General features: G+C 36.7%; 1 protein-coding gene across 2 annotated transcripts in view; it reads right to left on the bottom strand.

The window, feature by feature from the left end:
* Positions 1-21,540, bottom strand: part of LOC132156400 (transcription initiation factor TFIID subunit 4-like) — an 86,179-nt gene that overhangs the window by 15,561 nt on the left and 49,078 nt on the right. For both annotated transcript variants that reach the window (XM_059565400.1, XM_059565401.1), the window contains one exon: positions 14,216-14,332. In XM_059565400.1, coding sequence (XP_059421383.1) covers positions 14,216-14,332 — 117 coding nt within the window. The remainder of the gene's footprint in view (positions 1-14,215; positions 14,333-21,540) is intronic.

Genomic DNA, 21,540 nt, shown 5'->3' with positions numbered 1-21,540 from the left:
AATGCAATACTTAAAGTGCATTACAGACACACTTTGCATGACACAAAAATCATATGCATTTATTTATTAAGCAGAATGATTGAATGCAAATGAATGTCACATTCAGAAAATGAACATTCTTAAATTAATCTTACCACTCAAAAGTTTGGAATAATTAAGATTATGAAAGAAGTCTCTTATGCTCACCAAGGCTGCGTTTATTTGATCAAAAATACTGTGAACATTTGAACTATTATTATTATTTAAAATAGCTGTTTTCTATGTGCATATATAGTAAAATTCCTCCAGTCTTCAGTGTCACATGATCCTTCAGAAGTCATTCTAATTTGCTGATTTGCTGCTCGATAATTTTTTGATTATTATCAATGTTGAAAACATTAAAATACAAACAGAGCAGCTTCATATACATATGATACACTACCATTCAAAAGCTTATATATATAATTTATTTGTGAATGATGCATAATGTGACACTGAAGACTGGAGTAATGGCTGCTGAAAATTCAGCATTGCATCACAGGAATAAATTACATTTCAAAATATATTTAACTATAAAATGGTTATTTTAATTGTAATAATATTTTACTTATTTTACCATATTTCTGATCAAATAAATGCAAACTTGTTGAGCATATAAGAGACTTCTTCAAAAATAAATAAATAGTTATTCCTAACTTTTCAACAGTACTGTATATATATGCAACTAACAAATACCAAAATATTTTTGTGGATGTCAAAGTGATGGACTTTGGGAAGTTGTGGCCTAATGGTTAGAGAGTCGGACTCCCAATCGAAAGGTTGTGAGTTCGAGTCCCGGGCCGGCAGGAATTGTGGGTGGGGGGAGTGCATGTACAGTTCTCTCTCCACCTTCAATACCATGACTTAGGTGCCCTTGAGCAAGGGATTGAACCCCCAACTGCTCCCCGGGCGCCGCAGCATAAATGGCTGCCCACTGCTCCGGGTGTGTGTTCACAGTGTGTGTGTGTGTGTTCACTGCTCTGTGTGTGTGCACTTCGGATGGGTTAAATGCAGAACACAAATTCTGAGTATGGGTCACCATACTTGGCTGAATGTCACGTCACTTTCACTTTTTTTTTTTGCATGATGATCAGTGAAAGGGTCTTTATCGCTTACATGAGAAGTTCTTGGATTGGACTCGGACAGACCTCTTTAGACGGTTTCTTTTACAATGTATGGCATTCTGAATGCAATGAAGATGCAAAACCCTGTTTCAATATTAGATCTGTTAGTAGATATAAACATCAAACTGATGTGTTAAGCAACAAATTTGGAGCCAAAACCCATTGCTAAGCTGAAAGCTAGGCCTGTTTTATCACAGAAGGCTGGCGGGCTCGCCATTTTCGCTTTACACATCAAATCCAACTTCCTTTGTATGTATGTGCAAACCTTATCTACATATTGACTCGCTTTAAATCTACACTCTTGCAGTGATAATTGCACAAGTTTGCAGGAGGAAGTGCTGAAATCTTCCTGTACCTGAGGCGGGAGTTTAGGCGGGGGAAGCTCATCGGCATTGTGGGAAAACACCTAGAGCGCTGTCAGATATCCAAACAGCTTCATAACACATACACACACACACACTGATGAAGAACTAATACACGAGTATACACATACACTCATAAAAAAAGTTTAGACAGATTGAACTGTAATAAAACACAAAGAGCAGGAATAAAACATGATAGTGTGCCCAGAGGTTAAAGCAATGAATCAGGTCGGATACACAGAGTAACACAAGCCAGCGTAGCTGCTCGTGCCCAGACCACCCATAAGAGACATGTCAATCATGTAGGTGTGTTCATACACAATCAATGCTATGTAACTATGAGCATATGCGTGTATGATGGCATAGACCGTTTTTTTAGGGATGCATGATATTGTTACCAAATTGTTTGTTTATGCTCTTGATATTTAATGGTGAATGCTTGTTTTGGTCAATTCCAGATTCAAGAATTAAAACTTTGCTGTATTACAGCGCTTAACTTTTACAGTACACAGTATACAATAAATAAATACATGATTTGAGCACTATGCATAGAAACAAGAAGTGCGGGCATTTATTGTGCATTTAGTGCAAAGTATGTTCATGCACACAGAAAAGAGTTTGGTGCATTGTTTTAAAAAAGTTTTATTTGTCTTTTTTTTTTTTACACGGTCTTGCCTGTGACTTGCCCCTGAAATGTTATACATTAGCCAAAACTTTGTCTTTTTTTGCATTTGTAAAATCATTCGTAAAAATGTTTGTTTGAGCATCACAATCACATTAAAACACACTTAACCAATAACATGAGTTTAGGGAGTTTCAGAGAGAATTTAATTAAATAAACAAGCACATCTTTAGTATTTACATGCATTCACATGCAGTCCCTTCATCACAACGATCTGAACGCGTAATGAACAGTCTGAAACTGCAGTGAGGGAAATATCAAATCAGAGAGAGATCCCAGAGAGTATCACTCAACTGTGTTCATTACGGCTCGGAATACATAATTTATGGATTGTTAAAAAATACATGTCTGGATTCATCAGACAGCAATATGACAGATGTAGAAAGCCGAACTTGAGCAGAGCGACTGTGATTTGGGCTGGTGTGGAAAATAAGAGCACTTGAATGCAGGACTGACGGCGAAGCACGCTTTATAATTGCCATCTGCAGATTTCAGTCAGCATCTCACGCACACATGAAGAAACAAAAACAAGCACTTCGACATGCTTATTTGAATTCCTTCATTTGTAGATTTACAACAGCAGTTTTGAACAAGCCAAACACTTTTAACATGTTCAAATGCATATTAATTACACTTCAGATTCATCTACAAAAACCTATGAATGCACAAGTAAACGCCACATTGCTTGAGTCTAAATTACGTATTGTTTAGCCAAAAAAAAAAAGGAAGGGAGGAAAAGGAAAACATTGAGAAGTCAATTAGGCTCGCTAAATGAAATCCCTCAGCAGGCCGTGAGGTAAACGAGCTCTTAGCAGGCGGATGCGAGGAAAGGCAGGAGTCCCTGCACACAGATTACTGACTCCTGCATTATGCATTCAATGATCGATTCGAAATCTTAATTACCCGTATCACAAACACATACCGGCTCTAATGAACTGTGTGGCCCGTCAAACAGCTGGCTGAATATATTTACTAAGATCATGGTTAAATTTAATTATTTGGCCAATTAGCCACAGACGTCTGTGATGTCTCAGGGGACACAGGAAGATGCAGGCGTGAGGTTAACCACCCTAATGATAGTTGGCATTTTTAACACATACCTTTTAAGACAAATCTGATATGAAATGAAGATTTGCTGGCAACTTCCTCACCCTCAGGCCATCCAAGATATAGATGAGTTGGTTTCTTCATCAGATTTGGAGAAATGTGGCATTGCATCACTTGCTCTGCAGTGAATGGGTGCCGTCAGAATGAGAGTCCAAACAGCTGATAAAAACATCACAATAATCCACAGCACATCATCTTGTGAAGCCAAAAGCTGCATGTTTGTAAGAAACAAATCCAGTCCATAATCGATAATAACACTTCTTCTAGAGAAAAAGTCGCCTGTTCTGAAAAAAAATTTTGATGCGAGAGACAACAGGAGATGGACTTTTTCACTGGAGGAAGAGTTTTCATGGATTACAGTATTTTAGCCAGATGCAATGGTTTAAAGTTAAAAACGCCTTAATGCTGGATTTGTTTCAGCTTTTGTCTTCTCCAGATGTTAACTGATGGACTGGAGTGCTGTGGATTATTGTGATGTTTTTATCAGACTCTCATTCTGACGGCACCCATTCACTGCAGAGCATCCATTTCTGAGACACTGATGCAATGCTACATATCTCTAAATCTGAGGAAGAAACAAACTCATTATGAACAAATGTTAAGAACTCTATCTGAACTGCATGCAAACTCGCCAACAATTTACGCAGCACTGCTGGGATTTTTTCCATTTGAAAACATTGCAAACTTTTAAAATTGATCAAATGGAGGAAGCAATGAACAGCGGGAGAGCGAGTGAGAGATGGAGAGAGAGAGAGAGAGAGAGAGAGGAGGAATTAAGCTGAGCCAAAAAGTGTGACTTGGATTTAATATTTTATAATTGCCAAGGGACATTCCAAGATCAATGAATTTTTTTTTGCCCGAGACACACATCAGAAAGAGATGTACTTCAGTCTTTTTAGGGACCATTGGTCTATTTAATTCAGGCGCCTGATGCATGTGAAATATTCCTCCCTGGCCTCCTCTGAATCCCTCGGGCAGAGCTGCGGGCACACATTACCACTTTTAATGGGCCGCCCTTAGTAGAGGCGAAATAAGCCAATAACCCGTCCATGCTAATGGATTGGCTTGTTTATTCACTCCAGCACCTTCTCTTCGGCTAATTTTATCCTCCCCCTGTTTTTCCACCTAAACATGCACGCAAAACAATACGTCTGTGAAAAACATGTCGCATGGAAACACAATCTACATCCCATATCCTCGTCAGGAGATAACTGGAGATTTGTTGTTTCAGACGCTACTTTTGGAGGCAAGCTGGACATGTCGAGTGTGTTTTATTAAAAACACAGCTATGGATTAGTGATGATATCCACACGGATCACCTGCACTGCATTAACCAGGAAAAGAAGCGTATGAATGAACATTTGTACTAGCTGGAAACCGGCTCATCTGTGGCGCAGAGCACAGATCAAACGCTGTGCAATTAACCCCTTATTAATGCACTAAACGACTGACCTAATTACACCATGCCAGGATTTCACAGGGAAACTCAAAAGAAGTACTCGGATCAGGCCGATTCCCACATGCATGCATGAGTTGTGGATATTTTACGATTGCCTTCAATTGTCTATTATTACAGCCGATGAGGTCGTGCAACATGAGTGATTTTCAAAAATGTTTTGGAAGAATTCCAAAGCGTAATTTATGAATGTCTTTCTCAATCACTCTGAAAAATCTATTACAATTTCCCCAAAAACAAGAAGCAGCACAACTGTTTTCATGGAAGCTTGTTTCCTCCATGGGATAAAAAAAATTATAATAATAATAAAACATCAAAAGGAAATAGCAACTCTCACGTTTCAGACTTTTTTTTTGCTCAGAATTCTAAGTCTCAAAATTCTAACTTTTTTATTGGAATTCTGAGAAAAGAGTCAGAATTGTGAGTTTAAAAAGTCGCAATTATTTTTATTCCATGGCGGACACAAAAATAGAACTGTGAGATGTAAACTATGAATAATGACTTGCAATTCTAAAATTATATCTCACAATTCAGACTTTATTTCTTCTAATTCTGGTTTTATATCTCGCAGTAGTGAAATCAGGAGTTTATATTTCACACAATTCTGAGTTTCTATTCTGTGACTGACAAAAAAAAACAATTCCAAGATGTAAACTTAGAGTTGCGAAACAAATTCTAATTTTGGACTTTTATATCTTGCAGTTCTGATTTTACATCTCGCAATTCTGAGAAAAAAGGTCAGAATTGTTCGATTTAAATTCAGAATTGCGCAAGATACTAACTTGAAATTGATATTAAGCAATTCTGAGAAATACGTAAAACGAATCTGAGTTCATATTTTGCAATTCTGAGAAAACACATTCTGAATTTAATGTTATATTCTGTGATAGAACATTTTTCCACACTGATAATAATCTTGAGCAAATCAGCATATTAGAATGATTTCTGAAGGAGCAAGGATGCTGAAAATCCAACTTTGCATCTATTTTTGCTGATGAGGTCATGCAACACGAGCGACTATCAAAAGACCTTGTGTCACATCGTCCTAACATTCCATGATTCCCAGAAATGTTTCCAAAGCAGAGTTGCGGAATGTCTTTCTCAGTCACTCTTTTCCAGACTGCTCGTAGATTCCAGACAGGTGCTGAGGTTGGCCTGCCATCTCCACACAGAAATTCAATTACAACTCCTCCTGAAGCGCCACCATCCGCAAACAATATGGTGCTCTTCTTTTTAATCAAGCCTTCCCCGAACGCAGCGACCGAAGGCCCTTCAAATTAAAAGTCACTTTCAGAATCGTTACATCCACGCTGAGTTCTAGCCACAAATAATTGTGACGATTTACTAGAGAAAGGTGTAAAAATGAATTTGGTGGTTCCCCGACAGCATGTCGTTTCTAAAATCTACTCGCTTTCAAAACACTGTTCAGGGATTCTGCTACATGTGTTTTTAGGGTGGCTTTTTTATAGATCAGAATTGTGAATTTTGTCGTGCGTATGTGGGCAGTTGTGTTTTGTTTCCATCTCAGATTTCCTCTTCCACAGGCAGCCTTTAATGAAAGATCATTCCAGCATTTTCAATTGCTCGTGTCCTCAGGCATCAACCTTTCCACCAGCAGAACGGAGCTGACACAAATAATAAAATCAAAAAGAAACAACGTTCTTTAATAGATAGAAACACAACAGTGTTTTGCAGTAATGTCACAATGTAGCAGAGCTCAACGAGACCGCGTCTAATTTCACAGACGCGAGAGAGCGCCGACTCTAAATACGTTTCTGAAGGATGATGGAAAGTAGATCCTGGGGTGAATTACAGCCGACTGGATTCAGATTCCAGTCATATTCGCTTCAAAAGACTTGTACGAACACAAACGACTGAATCTCATCCAAACATGTCAGGGTCAAATCTCACTACAAAATAAAAGACATTTAAACTATTTTAGCATCATTAAGATGCATTATGGCATTTTTCTCAATTCAGTTAAATACAATTCCCGTCTACAATCTCATTACTGTTGCACATGTGGATGAGTTAGTTCTGTTAGTAATTCTCATTACTGTCAATGCTGATTCAATATAATCTGATTTATGTACAAAACTGCATTTAAATGTAAATGTAAAAACAATATTCATTATAAACTAAATTAATGATTATAAAAAGGCAATAAACCAATATTATAAATATTATAAATATGTATAAGTACTTCACCACCTAACAAAATATATTTAGCATATATTGTAATTTATGAAAAAAAACATCAAAATGAAGTGATTTATAAAAAAATACCAAATTGTAAAAAAAAAAAAATAAATAAATAAAAAAAGATTAATTAATATACACTACTATTTGGGATCGCTATAAAATCTTTCTTTATATTTATTTAAAATGTTACAAAATATTTATATTTCAAATAAATGCTGTTCTTGTGAACTTTTTATTTATTTGAGAATACTGAAAAATAAAATGTATCACAGTTTCCACAAAAATATTCACAGCACTGCTGTTTTCAACATCAATAACATTCAGAAATGTTTTTTGAGCAGTAAATCATCATAGTTTCATGATTTCTGAAGATCATGTGACACTGAAGACTGGAGGAATGATGCTGAAAATACAGCGGAGCATCACAGAAATAAATTACACTTTACTCTATACTCAAACAGAATTTATTGTAATAATATTTTGCATTTTACTGTGTTTTTGCATCAAATCAATGCATCCTTTGGTGAACAGAAGATATTTCTTTTATAAACATTAAAAATCGCCCTCACCCCAAACATTAGTGTATTTGGCTCATGCCTTTTTTTTTTGCCTTTAGGTTTTATAAACTTTATTTTATATTAAATTGCCTTTATTTTACTTTAGGTCTGAAATCATATTGGACAAAAGTCTGTCACTGTACAACAGTACATCAGCATATATAGTAGATTACCTAACTGATCTAAAAGACATAAAACTCTTAAGTAAAGAAAAATATGTTTTCCTTGATTCTGGGGTGAAAAGTGTTCCTGGACATGTTCCTGGCAGGTTTCGCTTGCACCCACTTTGCATTAATGCTAATCTCCGGTTCCTAGCGGGATGGATGATGTATTCCCAGACAAGCGTGGGACGGCCAGAGAGAAGATTTCCCATCATCCCTCAGCAGCAGCTTCTAGTTTTGGCTCTGGTTCTGTAGAGTCTCCATGGCAAAACTGCAGTCAAATTCATTCTTCAGAAACTTAATTATATCTACATTAACAAGGGAGGTAATTAATTTCTTTAAGATGGGTATCTGAACCTCCCCTCAGGCTCAACTTTGTTGTCAAAATTGTATATTTAACCATTTTTCAGCAGAAAGTTTCACTGGCAGCAATATGGAGAATCCCAGTTTCGCATAAATATGGAAATATTCATCTGTAGACTTGAATATTAGTACAGATTTGGGCTAATGCATATATATATAAATATATGTAAACAGTTCTGAAAAGAAGTTTTTTTTTCTTAAAGTAAACAACATATTAATAATCTAAAGAACTTTATCCACAATAAAGAACATTTTGTGGAATGGAAAGATTCCATTGATGTTCAGGTTCTGAACCTTTAAACCAGTGCAGTCCAGAAACGGAAACTAGACTAAATCTACCGCTTTGTGAACATGAATGGAAATATGTACACAAAACTGTTTTTTCTTTCACCTAACGGGAATGGATGACTCGTAGCGGAGAGTTTAAACACGTGACAGAAACGTCAGAGAATAAATCAGCGCTGATGGTTTTCATTTGGTACCATTATTCCTGAATATTGTTTATTTGAAGCTGACTGCTGGTTTAGGGCTGATGGATTCGCATGGATGGGGTAGGTGTGGTGCAGCTGGCAAGAACAGACTCATGCACTACAAAACAATCAAGAAAACCCATCAGAATGAAATGAGTCATGTAAGGCAGTTCTCTGTGACCTGGTCGGACAGGTGTGTGTGTTGGCGCAGGTCATTGTGTGTGGAAAACCAATGCACAGACGTTACTTAGTGGAGTCTCAGATCATTGACCCGCATGAGCCCTCAAACGCATTCTGTGTATGTTACCATTGAATTCTTGCGGTGACTGAAATCACCGTCAGGTTAATGAACCACATGCATTATCTGTCGTCGCTGTGCGTGAAATAGTAATTGCACTGTTGTTTGCAAAAGCCTCACAAACATTTGCAGACTGATGCAAACAAACATGTCAAACGTGAATCATGAGGTGGGATCAGATGTGACATCTTTCAATATGAATTTGTCTGGTTTTAATTTAAACTGAACTTATGCGTTTGTTCAGTTCTCTAAAAACAAGATGGCATGATCTATATATATATATATATATATATATATACACACATATTTACAGTATACATTGTTGTATTTGTTGTTGCTTCAGAAATGTATATAAGTAAATGCATAAATAATCAAGACTTTATTTATTGCCCTGATATTCTGCCTCCAATTGCAGACAAATCAGTGATGGCAATAAATTGCAATTAAAAAAATAATAATTTAAGACATTACAATTCTCTGAAAATATTCAAAATACTACCAGAGTAAAAAACTGACCATAAGATTTAATTGGTTGTTAAAAATGCTGGTGATCAAATTATTATTTTTTATTATTAATATTTGTATTATTATTATTATTATTTTATATCAGGGCAAAAATTTAAAAACAGAAAAATTAATGTTTTTGATGCATAATTCTAAATTGAATTTAAACAAAACTATGACAACTATATATATTTAATTCTACAAAAACAACAACAACTATATCAAACAAATAAACAAATAAAATAAAGAAGTTATTGGCAACTTAAGTTATTTCCCTAAACCATGTTCTATTTCATTTTAATTTAGACAAAACTGTTAAAAACAACAAAAGGACAAAAAAAAACATTATAAAAGCAGGGGTCAAACACAGACTGTTGTGACCGTGTCCCTCCACCAGCTTTCAGAAGGGCTTCGAAACCAAACAGCTCGAGAAGCAGACGTCAAAACACACACACACACACACACACAGAGAGAGAGAGAAAGAGAGACAACACACCCGTGGCCTTCCTGTTTGTCTGGCTGAAAGATCTGCCCACATTTACTCAGGCTGGGAAAGATGGGAGGAGAAGAAAAAGACCAGCGCAAGCAGCTGAAGACACAGAAAGGCTGGATGGAAGGAAAGGCTGCTCACTCCAACTTGGGTTTGATTTACTTCATTAACCAAGATTACAAGTTTAACTTACAAACCAGAGGTCAAAAATTCTCATTAACAAGAGGACCGTGGAGAACCGCGGGGCTTGGAGACCATTCTTATTACTGACTACACATTTCAATCTGTCTTTGATGTTCAAGTCTGCTTTTCTCTCTTTCTACCATCCAGTTTTTTGGCAGGGAGGTTGATTTTAATTGTAGCTATAGAACAGAGCAGCGTTTGCCTGTAAGCCTGCCTGCACATCTGTAGTGAGAGCATTTTTAGTGATACTGGGTGCAGTCCATCGCCCGGGGCACATTTTAATGGTTCCACCCCCCTTTCATTCCCGGCTCGGATTGTTTTCCACGTGATTCCTGTTAATTTAGCTGGAGGAAAGGGCATCAGTTTTCCTTGTGCTTTTCCCCTCTCTCTCTCTCTCTCTCTCTCTCTCGCTTGCAGTTTTTCCCTACTTCTGCCTTTTTTCTAATCTACAACCCTAAAAGAAAAAGGTGACATTTACATAAAAAGGCGACTCAGTCTTCCCCTTTTTTCCCCGTTTTGTCAATCTACACAGGAATAATTAGTGCAATTTGCTATGTCGAGTATCACTTTTACCCATATGCGAATTAGTCATAAATGACCCCACCCAAACACCTCACAACGCCCTAGTGACAGCCCATAATACCCTAGAAACATTCTGACAACCACACAAACACCCAGAACTACATATAAATGGCAAGCATTACGGCATTGATTTTTGTGCAGTAAACGACACTTACATTTTCAAGAGAAAATACAAAAATCTAGTCGCAATTTTGGTTTTACTCTCCACTACCGGGTGACATTCAGTTTTACTTAAATTATGAAAATGATCTTTAACAGGTTTATGTGTAGTTATGGACAACAACATTGCTTGTATGAAGGTTTCATTTAATTTCACTGCATGCGCTTATAGAGGTGAACTCAAGTTAATAAGTGAATAAAAATGTGCTAAATAAATGTAAATATGCTGTAATCAACTACAAAACCACACGGGGATCCACAGAAGCATTACGAGCCAACAGTCATACCTGTGAAATGAATCGCATTTACTCTCTCACTCAAACTCATTTACACATTATTTTTCTCTTTCTTGCTCCGTTTCACTTCCCACGCAGTATCTCTGTGCTGAACTTCAAAGCTATCTGAGAGCGAAAGGACAGAGTTGTTACTGTGGCTCCTGCCTGTGCAATGACCCCAAGCGAGGGCCAGTTAGGGGCCCCTGTCTCCCTCTCTCTAATCTATCCCTCGGAGCGCTATAAGGCCTCTTTGTTTGTGCTCTCCGGCTCAGGATGGAGACAGACTTTATGCTCAACATGGGCTATCAGGTTCAGCCCTACGGCGATCTGCTGCCTGGCCAGACGAGAGGAGAGGAGGGGTGAAGGAAGAAGAAGAAACACCCAAACCGCCCGCCACCAGCATTACCTGATTTCAGTCACACACACGCTCTGACGGGGCGTTTCAGGGTGACCCATAGGACAGAAACATCACAAATGAGATCTCTGTAAGGGGTAGTTCAGCCAAAAGTGAAGAAATCCTCATGTCGAACCAAAACCATACAACTTTCTTTCTTCAATGAAACATAAAAAGAGCAATATTATAGTGATGAGAGGCAACGAACTTCAAAAACGACTATCATGAATGACCCCAGTAATCTCACACGCGTTGCATAGTTTCACAAGACACCAAACTCATCAAATTCATATCAAATGCACATAACACGGTGTATTTCTGCGTAAAACTTCAAGTAAGATAAAATTGGCAGGATCTAATTTACTTTAAAAAAAAAAGTTCCAATTAGATTTTGATGAAACATTAAGATGACAAACAAGTTCTCTTAATTTCTCACCAAATTCTCTCAAGATTAAATGCACTCTAGACTCTAACTTAATGTCAACTACTGACTCGTGTATGTTTTTTTTTTAGACATTTAAGGACAAACTTAAATAAAACTTAATTGAAATCTCCAATTTAAGTCTCCTGAGTATAGAAAGAGCAATGTCTGAACAATAGCAATGTCTCAAGGAGATTTAAACCAGCCTTGTTTTAGTAACATAGAAATACTATTACAGCTAGTTTTTGTAAAAAATATATTATTTATGTTTCGCTTTTTGTTTATATTTCAATTTAATTTAATTTCAATAAATTTTTATTAAATTAAATTACATTTAATTTAATTACAATAAAATATTTATGTTTATTTTATTTTATTTTTTCTGTTTAGATTTAATATTAATTACATTTTAATTTAAAATTAATAATTTTTTTGGTAATTTTATTGTCAATTTTCTTATTTTTAGTAATTATTTTATAACTTTGCAACATTAAGTTAAACTAAATGAAAATCAGAACTGTTGCTCTGGCAAAATAAATGTAACTTCTTTTATATTTTATTTCAGTGAAATAAAAAAAAATAATTTAACAATTGTTATTTTGTATTTTTTCAGGTTAAGTTTTAGTTAACTTTGCTTTAAACCTCTCTTTCAGCATCTCTCTCATTGCTCTCGGTTCCAGACACTGAGAGGCTTTTGTTTGGGATTAACGCAGCAGAACAGAGTCCAGATACTCCGGCAAACAGAGGACGCTGAGTGAAGCAGATGAAATCTCTGCCGAGCCCCAGAGTGAAGCTCAGAGAAGGCTCTGCTGTAGCCCCCAGCATCTCTGTGACCCCCTTAGAAAAGTCACATTCACTTTGCTCTGGAGAAAGCAGTGAAAACGCCCCAGGGCGACACACAGCCGCAGCCCAAATGAAGAAATAAGGGGAGGTGAAAAAAAAAAGTTTAGTTAAGATTCCTCCCTCTGTCTATCCTGCCTTTCTCTTCTCTTGTGATCATAAGAGGTTCTCGGAAAAACATGCTGCAATTAAAAAACAGAAACACACAAAACAGCAAAGACCCTTCGACAAAAGTACCATGGCAATGGTATCAGATGGTGCTTTGATATACATCTAGATATACTAAATAATAATTATTATATTCATAACACCCTTATTAAGCTGTGACTACATTCACAATATACACTACTGTTCAAAAATGAAATAAATTCAGCAAAGACGCATTAAATTGAGCAAAAGTGACAGTAAAGGCATTTATATTGTGCAGCACCACTGTTTTCAACATTGATAATAATCAGAAATGTTTCTTGAGCAGTAAATCATCATATTGTCATGATTTCTGAAGATCATGTGACACTGAAGACTGGAGGAATGATGCTGAAAATACAGCGGAGCATCACAGAAATAAATTACTTTTTACTCTCTATTTGCTTAGAGAACATTTGTTTTAAATTGTAATAATATTTCACAGTTTTTACTGTATTTTTGACCAAATAAATGCAGAGCATTAGAGACGTTTTCATTAAAGTCAAAGTAAAACACTCCGACCATCATGATTCACAAATTCATTAGAATCGTAAAAATTACAGATTCACCTTCAAGATACAGGTGTATTTATACTGAAAAAAAGTATTTTATCTGGTCATCTAACACGATGCTGCTTCTCAAGAATGTTTAGACATTTTAACTAGAACACAAGACAAAAATTAGATTATTATTTCTGAAGTGATTTTTTTTGTATAGTACCAATGATGAATTAGATGTTGCATCGATATAAAAAAGAGGCAAGCACTTAATAATAAATGAATTATTCTGGGTTTCATACGAGTCACTATTTGATGACACTGCAGCGATGTGTTTTTAATTTGACATTAAACACTCGTTGACAGCTACAATAAAGTGAAGGAGGTCAGGATGGTGTTCACAGAGCAGAAGCAATGCATTTATTCAGTTAGCCTGCTTTCACTGAGGTTGTGTTCACTGAAGGATTTGACCAAACACACACACACACACCAAGCCGGTTTTTAATATGACCAGCTGATATTCACAAAGTGCTTTTTTCCGGTTTATGGTATTCAAACATTAGTCAGAATCCGTCAGGGAATACGAACAGCAAAGCCAAACATTCACCAGATGCAGCTAAACCCGATGACTTCATGTACAACACCATGTCGAGGAAATATAATAGTGGTGTTTTTTTTTCATGTCTCCATAATCCTGCGTAATGCAGAGCAGAGCTGGTAGCCATATGTAGAGCATATTTATATCATCTAAGATATATATCTACCAGTGCTTAATAGCCATCCTTTAAAATAAGGGATCAAATCAAATGATACAGCTTCAAATCTCAGCTTGCAACCGATCGCTCGCACTCATGTAATATGTTTCGGTGTAGAGAGGTTCGTACCTCAGTCGTTGTAGCTCCTGGTGAGTCCACTTTGCGTTTCTTCCGAGGGCCGATGGCGGCGAGTGCCGTCAGGTTTGCGTCTCGTTGTCTCATTTGGGCGAGTTCCTGCTGCTGCATCTGAAAACAGAAAGAAAAAAACCAGGACGTTTGACAAATTGAATCCAGAAAATGCTAAAGCTAAAAACTATTACATGCCAAACCAAGCAACTGTGTCAGCTGTGGCATGATGTCACAGGAAGTGACATCATCATCTGCAAAACAGCGAATTGCCAGAATCAAATCAACACATCCCTTCATGTCTTCTCCCTCAAAAATCGTTAAAACTAAATTTTTTGTGTGTTTAGAAAGATTTAGGAGGGAATACAAATGTGTGTGTGTGTGTGTCGGCTCACACGCTCTGATGTGATTTTTCACTTTGTGAAGTGTAAGAAGGCCCAGTGGCGCCTCAGGTAATGTCACGGTTTCCTGCGGGGCAGCCTCGCTCACAGAGCCTTTCTGAGGACGTGTTGGAGCCCGAGGACAGCACACACACAAACTTACAGAGACATACACAGCCACATATGGCCTCACACACACACATGGTCGTCACAGTGTGTCTGCAGTGAGGGAGTGAACCGCCCTGTGCCCGCTGGTGTTTGAGAGAGACTGTGTGTGTGTGTGTGTTGCTAAACTGAATGAGGGCAATCAATGCAATCTTTCATGCAGTCAGTTCTGTGTGTGTGTAAGATCAGAGAGAACTGTGATGTTGCCCTCAAAATGGCGTGTTATAAAGATTGCTTTGGTTTTCAACAGCCATTGCAAACTGTAGACAGTGAGTCTGTGGTGTCAGATGTCAACACACAGGAAAGCACATGGACCTCCCTCTGTGGTGGCATTATGAAGACATGATCTTCTTGACCTGAAGCAACACCCTGAAAAACTACCCTCAGGCATCACTTTAGACAAATCATTTCTTGTGAAACCATAAAACAGACACATGAGATCATCATAGTCTTCTTTTCAGAAAAAAAACACTTGCTTTCTGTTCAATCATAGTGTGACTTGCTTCCCTCCATAAAACAGAGAATGAGATGTTTAGCAGAATGCTCATGTAGCTCTTTCAATGAAAGTGAAGGGTGATTAGAAGCTGATGAGCTCCATAAAAGTCAATAAGGTGCAACAATTTAGAATTTTCAAACAGAAAATGTCTTTAAAAAAGCAATCATATCGCTTCAGAAGATTTGGAATTTAGTTGTATGGACCAAGGAGGCAAATTCTTGAAAAAGGAGACAAATATGCAAAGCCCCAATCATTCAGCCCTTAGAATAATAATAATAATTATTATTATTATTATTTCATTTATTCTTTTAGTAAATAAAAAAATTAAACCAATTAAGATTTATAATAATAGTAATAATACTATTGTACTGCAAAATAAATGTTTTACTACTACTACTACTACTAATAATAATAGCTATTAATATTGAAATATTTAATTTATATCAACTAAAGTAAATTATTATAATAATAATAGCATTGTTTTATAAAATCAATAAACAAGTTTATAATAATAATAATAATAATAATTTTATCATAAATATTAAACCAATAAAGAAATACTACTATATTAATACTAGTGTACTGTAAAATAATTAAGTTCCTAATAATACTAATCACAATAGATATGATTGTTATATTAATAATATTTAAATATTTGATTTTATTAAATGATTAAAAATGAATTTTTACGATAGCAATAATATTATCATACTGTAATTATTAGAATATAAAACAATGACAGTTATTATTACTAAATATTATTTTAATTTATTAACAATTGGGGAATATGACTACAGTAATAATACAACTGGACTGTAAAAAAATAAATAATGACATTTTAAATAATGATTATAAAATAAAACAATAGTTGTTATTATTTTTTAAATATTTTATTAAATTATTAAAAACAAGAACAAATGAATAAAGAAATATACTATCGTTTAGTATAGCATTTCATATTAATAATAATACTTTTTATGCAAGTGCATGCCTAGCATGGATTTAATAGTGGTCCTCATACGCAAGTCACAAGTTTGGAACAACATGAGGATGTTGATTTTTGGCTGAGCTGCCTCTTTAACGTTCAGTGGGCTGTTCACGAAGCGCTTTGACTCTCTACAGTCCTGATATCATCGTAGATATCAGCAGACGCAGACCGCTGACCCCTCAGATAATCCTATTCCTCTCAAGGACCGGAGCCGGCATGTCTGCGCAGCAGTTGGCACCAGACTCTGTGCCCGCTTCACGCCTGCAGCAACTGCCGGAGTCTTAGATTTATGGCGTTCTGATAAATGCGGGTCCCAGCGTGCCATCTGTGGTGCCAGCTCTCAGAGATTCGCCATTACAGACGAATCACCCACGTGCACCAGAGAGAACGAGGGGAGGAGGTTATAGCTCAACTGTGTGTAGAGTTAGTTAAGCGCCGCGCTCATTACATGGGAAACATTTTGAGAAATATTCATATGAATTATTTCGGCTAACTGCTTTAATATTCTCGGTGCTGCTTCAAAAATAAATGTTTAATAGTCGGCTGATTGTAGAAATGGGCGTTAAGTAAAACTTAGAGAAGTTTTGCATGTCGTAATTACACTCATCACAGAAGAATAATGAAGCGGAGACGCTGACACACTACTCACTGCTATCTGTGCAAAGAGATGCTTTCTTAAACCTCTCAAGTACTTACTTCCTTACTTCATCAGTATATGATAATCTTTTACACACAAATCACACCGTCCTGTGGATGAGCGATATCTTTACGTTTGGTTCTTTCAGACTTGAGAACCGCTGGCTGTGCTCTTGTACGCTGTGATTATTTACAAAGGTCAACACTAGGGCAATGGCAATGCGATCACATCTTAAAGACTGTAAAGCAGAGTCACAGCAAATTGAAAACGTGTACAGTCTGTTTATCTCTCAGACTCACTGGTCTTCCATCCTACAGATCCACATCTCCAGCTCACATGCTCACGTAAAGCACATGCAGGTGAAGTTGAGCTCTGTTCATCATGATGACCAGACCTGGCCGTCTCTATCTGCTTTACAGGACCTTCTGTTCTCCCCCCACAGGCCACAGACCAACACTCTCACACACAGATGTCTGAGCTGGAGGATCAGGCTGTTTTGGAGTGGGCTTTCACTGAGAAACACTGAGGTTCAGTAACACCGGAGTCTGGAACATAAAGGACCAGCAGGGGGCAAAATCTGCCCTCTCACCCTCCTGCCCCGGGACACTGAGCAGTGCTCTGCTCTTCGCTGGAGCACCCCAAAAAATAAAAAATAAAATAATCCACAAATAATAACAACTTAAATCAATTATAAAAATATAAAAATAAATAAAATACAATGTTTCAACTGAAAAACAATTTTTAATTGAAGAAGAAAATACAAAAAATAATCCACGAATAATAACATCTTAAATCAATAAAAAAAAATTAATTGAAAAATTATGTTTAACAAAAAACACATGATTTAAATAAAAATGTTTAAAAGATCCACAAATATAGTAAAAATTCCAAAACATACTGAGCACTTACATTAATAATAAAATAATAATAAATAATTAATAATATATAAATAAAATACAAATGATTATAGGTAACTTATTATTATTATATAGTTTAAAAATATATATTTATTTGGAAAAAAAAGAATAACTGTTAACATAAAATAACAATAAAATTATAAAAAAATATAACCTAGAGATGACCAAAAAATATTAAAAAATAATTAACAACACAAAGCAGAGAAAAATATCCAGAAGCAGAGACAAATACATTTTGATGAATGTTTATGAAGACAAAAATATTTTTCATTAGAATAACATGCACTGGTGAATCATTCATCCTAGAAATGAACTAAGGACGTCCAGTTTGATTTAATGTTGTTTTAAGCATTAATGATATTTACAAAATCAGATAATTGCAGTTTCGGAAAAAAATAAATAAAACATGGCTGTATTTCAAAAGCCAGACAATGAAGTGAAAGGAAAAGTTATTCATTTATTATACTGAATAAAACTGAGTTTCTAGAAAATATATATTTATAAAACAATAAAAATAAAATTGTGCCGTTTTTGATCAGATCGTTTCCATTATCAGTTCACAGTGAAGTGTAAATCATTGATCTCTCTGTGCGCTGACCTCAGGGTCAAACATGGCTTGACCTGCAGACGCCGGGCAGAAAGACACTGAAGATCAAAACACATTCACGCAGCAAAAGCACTGGGTTTTTAAAGCAGCCGGCTGAAGTTTGCTCTTTGTGGAGATTTCTAGAGACCTGCAGTTCAAGCCAAGCCCCAATTACACAAACGCCCCGGGCGTCCCCAGGGGTCCGGCTCATTATGAGGTCACTTCCTGCTCTTAAAGCACCACTCATATTCAACAGAACCGCAGACATGTGTGCACCGTTTGACCTTGGCTGGTATCCATATTTAATTATTGCTGGGGTTAACTTAACAGCAGTGAAAACAATGAGAGTGGTTCGCATTATTATACAAAGGGGAATTTCGAAATATAACGCACTCAAGCAACATCGTTTGCCTCCTGCGAGAGGAGATCATTAAAAACCTGCTTAGAAAGTAAGTAGAAAATTTTGTGTCACCCGTGCTTGGGCAAGCAGTGTTTTCCCCTCTTAACCTCTTCTGCTTTCTTCTGTAAGTAGCACGACGTCACCTTCGATTGATCAGCGGTAATTTGCATCGGTGTCAGATGAAGAGTTGAATGCACGCTGAAAGGATGGTGCAGATGATTTATTCATTCTCGAATCAAACAGTAAAAGGATCTTCAGAGAAGGAGAGACTGCGGGCGTTGAAGAAGAGCCCTCTCGTTCTCTGGATCTCTCGTTTTCCTCTTCGGAGCCCCGGGGCCAATGGTGTGCAAGTCCTTCTAATTAACAAGGTGAATCATGACGCCGCTCTCTAATTAGCCAACATGACAGTCTAATGGAAACACGCGGACGGGTTTGGCACACTCTCTAAACTCTTTTTCTCAAGACCATCTCTCTTTCTCTCGCTTAGGCCTTTTCTGTTCGTCTTTCGTGCGCAACCGCTTCTCGAGCGGAAAGTGTAAAGGGTCAAAGGTCAGGCCGTGCTTGCTCTGGAAGCACCGAAGCTGCACTTTACCACACAGTGTTCACTAACCAGCTCAAGGCCACACTTAAACGGCAGGAACATTTAAATAAATCCAAACTAAAATATTGAAAACAGAACTGCATTGGTATATAATAATTATAAAAATAATTTTAGAACAGCAAAAAAATTTTTACACATATTGTTCATGAAATATAAGCTGAAGGAATTACTGTGAAATTTATTTTTTTAATTATTCGTATTAAATTGTCTCAAGTAAAAATTCACCAGACATTAAAAATGGACTTTATTTATTTAATCTATATTATATTATATTATATTATATTATATTATATTATATTATATTATATTATATTATATTATATTATATTATATTATATTATATTATATTATATTATATTATATTAGCAAATATAGTTTAATAAATTTTTTCCCATTATGAAAAAAAAGCTAAATTGTTGTAAACATATAAAGCCTGATTGAAGAACCATAGACAGAAGGAAGTTCTGTGTACATTGCTTGTAAAATCCTTCTTACTGCATGTAAATTGTTGCATCAGTGTGACAGGCAGATGTAGTATCGGTTTGAATCATGCATAAACCATTCTTACATAAAGTGGTGCATAAATGTGATTTATGATTTACATTGAAATTCCTTCTACTTGTGTTTCATGACTGACGTTAGTTGCTGCATAAACATGGTTAGAAACAAATGATGACTGGAGGCCAGAACCATCACAGTCTAGCTCTGATGTACTGTAAAGAAATTATATAACAAATGCCTTCTTAATATACAAATATATATATATAATTCATCAAATTACAAGAACCTAACACTTTTATTCAGCAAGAACAAATTAAATTGATCAAAAGTGACAGTAAAGACATTTATAATGTTACAAAAGATTTACATTGCTAAGAAATGCTGTTCTTCTGAACTTTATACTTATCTGTGAATCCTGAAAAATAAAACAAATCCCGGTTTCCACAAATATGAGGCAGCACAACTGTTTTTAACATTAAAAATAATCAGAAATGTTTCTCGAGCAGTAAATCCTTAATCCTTAAAATTATTTCATTTTTTTTTTTATGTACACTAAACAAAATTATAAACGCAACACTTGTTTTTGCCCCCATTTGTTTCATGAGCTGAACTCAAAGATCTAAGACTTTTTCCATGCACATAAAAGGCCTTTTTCTTTCAATTATTGTTCACAAATCTGTCTAAATCTGTGTTTGTGAGCACTTCTCCTTTGCTGAGATATCCATCCGCATCACAGGTGTGGCATATCAAGATGCGGATTAGACAGCACGATTAATGCACAGGTGTGTCTTAGGCTGGACACAATAAAAGGACACTCTAAAATGTGCTGTTTTACTGTACTGGGGGGGGGGGTCCAAAATCCAGTCAGTATCTGGTGTGACACACTTCAATACATCTCCTTCGCATAGAGTTGATCAAGTTGTTGATTGTTGATTGTAGCCTGTGGGATGCTGGTCCACTCCTCTTCAATGGCTGTGTGAAGTTGCTGGATATTGGCAGGAACTGGAGCACGCTGTCATATACGCCAATCCAGAGCATCCCAAACATGCTCAATGTGAGACATGTCCGGTGTGTAAGCTGGCCATGAGAACTGGGATGTTTTCAGATGTTTCCAGGAATTGTGTACAGACCCTTGCAACATGGCACCGTGCATTATCATACTGCAACATGAGGTGATGGTCGTGGGTGAATGACACAACAATGGGTCTCAGGATCTCGTCACGGTATCTCTGTGCATTTTAAAATGCCATCAATTAAATGCACCTGTGTTCGATGTCCATAACATATGCCTTCTCATACCATAACCCCACAGCCACCATGGGCCACTCGATCCACAATGTTTACATCAGCAAACTGCTCGCACACACGATGCCATACACACTGTCTGCCATCTGCCCTGTACAGTGAAAACAAGGATTCATCCGTGAAGAGAACACCTCTCCAAAGTCCCCGACGCCATCGAATGTGAGCATCTGCTCACTCAAGTTGGTTACAGCAACGATCTTCAGTCAGGTCAAGACCCCGAAGAGGACGACGAGCATGCAGATGAGCTTCCCTGAGACAGTTTCTGACAGTTTGTGCAGAAGTTCTTTGGTTATGCAAACCAATTGTTGCAGCAGCTGTCCGGGTGGCTGGTCTCAGACGATCTTGGAGGTGA

The sequence above is a fragment of the Carassius carassius genome, chromosome 13, assembly GCF_963082965.1.
Source record: "Carassius carassius chromosome 13, fCarCar2.1, whole genome shotgun sequence".
In the NCBI taxonomy this organism is placed as follows: domain Eukaryota; kingdom Metazoa; phylum Chordata; class Actinopteri; order Cypriniformes; family Cyprinidae; genus Carassius; species Carassius carassius.
The sequence above is the reverse complement of the archived record's forward strand: the minus strand, read 5'-3'. Positions and strand labels throughout refer to the sequence as shown.